At 48.7% G+C, this 7,500-nt stretch overlaps 1 protein-coding gene across 1 annotated transcript in view; it reads right to left on the bottom strand.

Moving 5' to 3' along the window:
- Positions 1 to 7,500, bottom strand: part of meltf (melanotransferrin) — a 25,832-nt gene that overhangs the window by 6,130 nt on the left and 12,202 nt on the right. The window contains exons 8-12 of the mRNA XM_036978825.2: positions 6,775 to 6,937; positions 6,470 to 6,621; positions 5,812 to 5,908; positions 4,510 to 4,704; positions 2,368 to 2,521 (exon numbers count right to left, since the gene is read on the bottom strand). Coding sequence (XP_036834720.2) covers positions 2,368 to 2,521; positions 4,510 to 4,704; positions 5,812 to 5,908; positions 6,470 to 6,621; positions 6,775 to 6,937 — 761 coding nt within the window. The remainder of the gene's footprint in view (positions 1 to 2,367; positions 2,522 to 4,509; positions 4,705 to 5,811; positions 5,909 to 6,469; positions 6,622 to 6,774; positions 6,938 to 7,500) is intronic.

Below are 7,500 nucleotides of genomic sequence, written 5' to 3'. Positions count from 1 at the left end.
GGAGAAAGGTAGTAAAAAATAAGGTCTGTGGTAAACACAGGTCGAGGAGATCTGACACGGTTTGTTCTATGTTTGGAGAAAGGTAGAAAATAAGGTCTGTGGTAAACACAGGTCGAGGAGATCTGACACGGTTTGTTCTATGTTTGGAGAAAGGTAGTAGAAAATAAGGTCTGTGGTAAACACAGGTCGAGGAGATCTGACACGGTTTGTTCTATGTTTGGAGAAAGGTAGTAGAAAATAAGGTCTGTGGTAAACACAGGTCGAGGAGATCTGACACGGTTTGTTCTATGTTTGGAGAAAGGTAGTAGAAAATAAGGTCTGTGGTAAACACAGGTCGAGGAGATCTGACACGGTTTGTCCTATGTTTGGAGAAAGGTAGAAAATAAGGTCTGTGGTAAACACAGGTCGAGGAGATCTGACACGGTTTGTCCTATGTTTGGAGAAAGGTAGAAAATAAGGTCTGTGGTAAACACAGGTCGAGGAGATCTGACACGGTTTGTTCTATGTTTGGAGAAAGGTAGTAAAAAATAAGGTCTGTGGTAAACACAGGTCGAGGAGATCTGACACGGTTTGTCCTATGTTTGGAGAAAGGTAGAAAATAAGGTCTGTGGTAAACACAGGTCGAGGAGATCTGACACGGTTTGTTCTATGTTTGGAGAAAGGTAGTAGAAAATAAGGTCTGTGGTAAACACAGGTCGAGGAGATCTGACACGGTTTGTTCTATGTTTGGAGAAAGGTAGTAGAAAATAAGGTCTGTGGTAAACACAGGTCGAGGAGATCTGACACGGTTTGTTCTATGTTTGGAGAAAGGTAGAAAATAAGGTCTGTGGTAAACACAGGTCGAGGAGATCTGACACGGTTTGTCCTATGTTTGGAGAAAGGTAGAAAATAAGGTCTGTGGTAAACACAGGTCGAGGAGATCTGACACGGTTTGTCCTATGTTTGGAGAAAGGTAGAAAATAAGGTCTGTGGTAAACACAGGTCGAGGAGATCTGACACGGTTTGTTCTATGTTTGGAGAAAGGTAGTAGAAAATAAGGTCTGTGGTAAACACAGGTCGAGGAGATCTGACACGGTTTGTTCTATGTTTGGAGAAAGGTAGAAAATAAGGTCTGTGGTAAACACAGGTCGAGGAGATCTGACACGGTTTGTTCTATGAGATTATCTTCATCAGCTAACGTCAGTTTTTGTTGTTGTTGAATTTACGTCATTCACAAAAAATCCCATAAAGTATAATCATCCATAAAGGTCATGTTAACTGACTGCTATTATCTTACAGAACAGAATGTAGAAGAACTCCTAAGTCTGTTTTTACCTCAGACCTCATTTTCTGCATTTATTCCAAAACCCTATTCTTTCCCCATAGGAATGTCTGAACGAACTGCAACGCCAGGGTTGTGGGTTCGATTCCCACAGGGTTGTGGGTTTGATTCCCACGGGGTTGTGGGTTCGATTCCCACGGGGTTGTGGGTTCGATTCCCACGGGGTTGTGGGTTCGATTCCCACAGGCTTGTGGGTTCGATTCCCACGGGGTTGTGGGTTCGATTCCCACGGGGTTGTGGGTTCGATTCCCACGGGGTTGTGGGTTCGATTCCCACGGGGTTGTGGGTTCGATTCCCACGGGGTTGTGGGTTCGATTCCCACGGGGGGGGGGGTATCAAAATGTATGCACTATCTACTGTAAGTCTCTCAGGATAAGAATGTCTGCTAAATGACTCAAATGTTAAATGTATATGTCAATGATGCTATCTCTCTCTAGAATGTTCCCTACCGTCTACAATTACAACAAACCAAGGCCGATATACATAGTTTGACTATAACATTGTAAATGGTGTTATAACTACAATGGAATTGTCTTGGCACTTTATAAAACTACTATGTCTAAGGGCTGTATTCAAGTCGCGGAAGTTCAGCTTTACAGCGTGATTGAAACTGAAAGGCAGTGCTCCAGCTCTAGCGGAGACAACATGCTCGGTGAACGCTTCATACGTCCACTAAATTACAAATCACCTTTACATTTCTATTACGGAAACTGTCACGTTTCAGTTTCACAAGACTGAATAGATTCAGCTTCACAGACTGAATAGATTCAGTTTCACAGACTAAATAGATTCAGCTTCACAGACTGAATAGATTCAGCTTCACAGACTGAATAGAGTCAGTTTCACAGACTGAAAAGATTCAGCTTCACAGACTGCATTGAATCAGCTTCACAGACTGAATAGATTCAGCTTCACAGACTGAATAGATTCAGCTTCACAGACTGAACAGATTCAGCTTCACAGACTGAATTGAATCAGCTTCACAGACTGAACAGAGACCTCAATCTGTCTTTAAATGGATCAGGAAGTTGTGAGATGTACTGTACCTGAACGCTCCATCGTATCCGTCAAACAGGTCCTTGCCTTTCTCACACTTGTTCTGCCCTTTGTTGTCCCCCACACACAGGTCACACAGGTTGCCAGGGAAACCAGGCTGATTGGCACCTGGGACACAGCTGTTCTTAAAGAAACCTCCAGCGGCTGAGGAGGACAGAAGGAGAGAGAGACAGTCATATCTACTGAGGAGAACAGGAGGAGAGAGAGACAGTCAGATCTACTGAGGAGAACAGGAGGAGAGAGAGACAGTCAGATCTACTGAGGAGAACAGGAGGAGAGAGAGACAGTCAGATCTACTGAGGAGAACAGGAGGAGAGAGAGACAGTCAGATCTACTGAGGAGGACAGAAGGAGAGAGAGACTGTCAGATCTACTGAGGAGGACAGGAGGAGAGAGAGACAGTCAGATCTACTGAGGAGGACAGAAGGAGAGAGAGACAGTCAGATCTACTGAGGAGGACAGAAGGAGAGAGAGACAGTCAGATCTACTGAGGAGGACAGAAGGAGAGAGAGACAGTCAGATCTACTGAGGAGGACAGAAGGAGAGAGAGACAGTCAGATCTACTGAGAAGGAGAGAGAGACAGTCAGATCTACTGAGGAGAACAGGAGGAGAGCGAGACAGTCAGATCTACTGAGGAGGACAGAAGGAGAGAGAGAGTCAGATCTACTGAGGAGGACAGAAGGAGAGAGAGACAGACAGACCTACCGAGGAGGACAGAAGGAGAGAGAGACAGTCAGATCTACTGAGGAGGACAGGAGGTGAGAGAGACAGTCAGATCTACTGAGGAGGACAGGAGGTGAGAGAGACAGTCAGATCTACTGAGGAGGACAGGAGGAGAGAGAGACAGTCAGATCTACTGAGGAGGACAGAAGGAGAGAGAGACAGTCAGATCTACTGAGGAGGACAGAAGGAGAGAGAGATAGTCAGATCTACTGAGGAGAACAGGAGGAGAGAGAGACAGTCAGATCTACTGAGGAGGACAGAAGGAGAGAGAGACAGTCAGATCTACTGAGGAGGACAGAAGGAGAGAGAGACAGACAGACCTACTGAGGAGGACAGAAGGAAAGAGAGACAGTCAGATCTACTGAGGAGGACAGGAGGAGAGAGAGACAGTCAGATCTACTGAGGAGGACAGGAGGAGAGAGAGACAGTCATATCTACTGAGGAGGACAGGAGGAGAGAGAGACAGTCAGATCTACTGAGGAGGACAGGAGGAGAGAGAGACAGTCAGATCTACTGAGGAGGACAGGAGGTGAGAGAGACAGTCACATCTACTGAGGAGGACAGAAGGAGAGAGAGACAGTCAGATCTACTGAGGAGGACAGGAGAAGAGAGACAGTCAGATCTACTGAGGAGGACAGAAGGAGAGAGAGACAGTCAGATCTACTGAGGAGGACAGAAGGAGAGAGACAGTCAGATCTACTGAGAAGGAGAGAGAGACAGTCAGATCTACTGAGGAGGACAGAAGGAGAGAGAGACAGTCAGATCTACTGAGGAGGACAGAAGGAGAGAGAGACAGTCAGATCTACTGAGGAGGACAGGAGGTGAGAGAGACAGTCAGATCTACTGAGGAGGACAGGAGGTGAGAGAGACAGTCAGATCTACTGAGGAGGACAGAAGGAGAGAGAGACAGTCAGATCTACTGAGGAGGACAGGAGAAGAGAGACTGTCAGATCTACTGAGGAGGACAGAAGGAGAGAGAGACAGTCAGATCTACTGAGGAGGACAGGAGGTGAGAGAGACAGTCAGATCTACTGAGGAGGACAGAAGGAGAGAGAGACAGTCAGATCTACTGAGGAGGACAGGAGAAGAGAGACTGTCAGATCTACTGAGGAGGACAGAAGGAGAAAGAGACAGTCAGATCTACTGAGGAGGACAGAAGGAGAGAGAGACGGTCAGATCTACTGAGGAGGACATGAGGTGAGAGAGAGACAGACAGACCTACTGAGGAGGACAGAAGGAGAGAGAGACAGTCAGACCTACTGAGGAGGACAGGAGGAGAGAGAGACAGTCAGACCTACTGAGGAGAAAAGTGAAATGAACTCACACACTCCAATGCTTGTGCGCAAAGGCACAGACAGACAGACAGACAGACAGACAGACAGAGACAGACAGACTCCCTGGTGTATTACCTTGTGGTATCTGACAATGAGCTGGTCTGATGAGACCTTTCTCTATGAGCAGACCCATGGGGATGTTCCAGCCAGCTGTACGGCCGTAGCCAGTGTGACAGGAGCTCTTCCCCCTCAGGTTCTCCAGCGTGGTGATGTCACTGTTGGACTTCTTCACCACTGCCACAGCATAGTAGACACTGCCATCACTGTCCCCTGAGAGAGAGATGAGGGAAGAGAGGAGGGGAGAGAGGAGGGAGAGAGGAGAGAAGAGAGTAGGGAGAGAGAGAGGAGGGAGATAGGAGGGGAGAGAGGAGGGAAGAGGGGACGGAAGAGAGTAGGGAGAGAGAGGAGGGAGAGAGGAGGGAAGAGAGGAGGGAGAGAGTAGGGAGAGAGAGGAGGGAGAGAGTAGGGAGAGAGAGAGGAGGGAAGAGAGGAGGGAGAGAGGAGGGAGAGAGTAGGGAGAGAGGAGGGAAGAGAGGAGGGAGAGAGTAGGGAGAGAGAGGAGGGAGAGAGTAGGGAGAGAGAGAGGAGGGAAGAGAGGAGGGAGAGAGTAGGGAGAGAGTAGGGAGAGAGAAGGGAAGAGAGGAGGGAAGAGAGGAGGGAGAGAGAGGAGGGAAGAGAGGATGGAGAGAGGAGGGGAGAGAGGAGGGAAGAGAGTAGGGAGAGAGAGGAGGGAAGAGAGGAGGGAAGAGAGGAGGGAAGAGAGTAGGGAGAGAGTAGGGAAGAGAGTAGGGAGAGAGTAGGGAGAGAGAGGAGGGAAGAGAGGATGGAGAGAGGAGGGAGAGAGTAGGGAGAGAGGAGCGAAGAGAGTAGGGAGAGAGGAGCGAAGAGAGGAGGGAGAGAGGAGGGGAGAGAGGAGGGAAGAGAGGAGGGAAGAGAGGAAGGAGATAGGAGGGAAGAGAGGAAGGAGATAGGAGGGAGGGAGGAGGGAGAGAGGAGGGAGGGAGGAGGGAGAGAGGAGGGAGGGAGAGAGGAGGGAGAGAGGAGGGAGAGAGGAGGGAAGAGAGGAGGGAAGAGAGGAGGGAGAGAGGAGGGAAGAGAGGAGGGAAGAGAGGAGGGAAGAGAGGAGGGAGAGAGGAGGGAAGAGAGGAGGGAAGAGAGGAGGGAGAGAGGAGGGAAGAGAGGAGGGAAGAGAGGAGGGAAGAGAGGAGGGAGAGAGGAGGGAAGAGAGGAAGGAGAGAGGAGGAGGCTTCAGTGTACGTCTATAGTTATTGTCCCAAAATACATTTTGATTTGCAGCAAATCATCACATGATCAAAGCCCATGGAAAGAACTTAAGGAAAACGTAGTGGGGTCAGTTTGGTTGTAGAGGGATCAGACCTGTGTAGCTCTCCCCAGCAGCAGGCACCAGGCCGTAGCTTTTCCCTGCTGTGTAGATGTAACCTCCATCCAGGGTGATGGCATCTGCCTCTTTATTCTACAAACACACAGAAGGGAAGACATGTTTCCTACTTTCAACAGCCCCTGTAGGAAGAGAGCCCTATGAGTCTGCCAGACATAGTATTTTTATTTAACCTTTATTTAACTAGGCAAGTCAGTTAAGAACAAATTCTTATTTATAATGACAGTCCTAGGAACAGTGGGTTAACTGCCTGTTCAGGGGCAGAACAACACATTTTTACACCCTGTCAGCTCAGGGGATTCGATCTTCCAACCTTTCGGTTACTGGTCCAACGCTCTAACCGCTAGGCTACCTGCCGCCCCTCCACTCTAACCGCTAGGCTACCTGCCGCCCCTCCACTCTAACCGCTAGGCTACCTGCCGCCGCTCCACTCTAACCGCTAGGCTACCTGCCGCCCCTCCACTCTAACCGCTAGGCTACCTGCCGCCCCTCCACTCTAACCGCTAGGCTACCTGCCGCCGCTCCACTCTAACCGCTAGGCTACCTGCCGCCCCTTCTTTCATTCTAAGACTTTGAGAAGTAAGATTGAGCCTGCTGGAGTGGCAGGTAGGCAGTGTTTAGAAAAGTCAAATGTACCTGGATCTTCTTCATGCAGTCGTCCACTGAAGATCCCATCACACACTGGATACTGGGGACCAGAGACTTGGCACTGAAGGCCTCGGCCATGTCTACACACTTCTGCTGCTCATCGCTGGACAACACACACCAACGCAGGGACTGGGGCAGCTCTGCACACACAGAACAATACTCAGTACTTACTGAGTGAGTGAGTGAGTGAGTGAGTGAGTGAGTGAGTGAGTGAGTGAGTGAGTGAGTGAGTGAGTGAGTGAGTGAGTGAGTGAGTGAGAGAGAGAGAGAGAGAGAGAGAGAGAAGGCCTCACCTGCTGGGATGCAGTCCATGGCTTTGAGAGTGCTGTAGTAGATGGAGCCCATCCACGCCTTAGGATCATCATACTCCGGCCGCAGGAACTTTGTGGACGAATCACTGAACAGCAAATTGCTGCCTAACTCGCCCGACTGAAAGATGGGGAAACCTGACTTTGTCTGAGGAAAAATAAACACAACCAGGATTTATTAAAACTCTGACTACTCCTCGGAGTGTCATTTGACATTGTGAGAAACAGACAGTTCTCTTGAACGCACTGGTTGGAGATTTCCAAGTTCCTAATTGTCTTGAACGCACTGGTTGGAGATTTCCAAGTTCCTAATTGTCTTGAACGCACTGGTTGGAGATTTCCAAGTTCCTAATTGTCTTGAACGCACTGGTTGGAGATTTCCAAGTTCCTAATTGTCTTGAACGCACTGGTTGGAGATTTCCAAGTTCCTAATTGTCATGAACGCACTGGTTGGAGATTTCCAAGTTCCTAATTGTCTTGAACGCACTGGTTGGAGATTTCCAAGTTCCTAATTATCTTGAACGCACTGGTTGGAGATTTCCAAGTTCCTAATTGTCTTGAACGCACTGGTTGGAGATTTCCAAGTTCCTAATTGTCTTGAACGCACTGGTTGGAGATTTCCAAGTTCCTAATTGTCTTGAACGCACTGGTTGGAGATTTCCAAGTTCCTAATTGTCATGAACGCACTGGTTGGAGATTTCCAAGTTCCTA

This window comes from Oncorhynchus mykiss, chromosome 5 (assembly GCF_057628025.1).
Source record: "Oncorhynchus mykiss isolate SJ-2025 chromosome 5, ASM5762802v1, whole genome shotgun sequence".
In the NCBI taxonomy this organism is placed as follows: domain Eukaryota; kingdom Metazoa; phylum Chordata; class Actinopteri; order Salmoniformes; family Salmonidae; genus Oncorhynchus; species Oncorhynchus mykiss.
The sequence above is the reverse complement of the archived record's forward strand: the minus strand, read 5'-3'. Positions and strand labels throughout refer to the sequence as shown.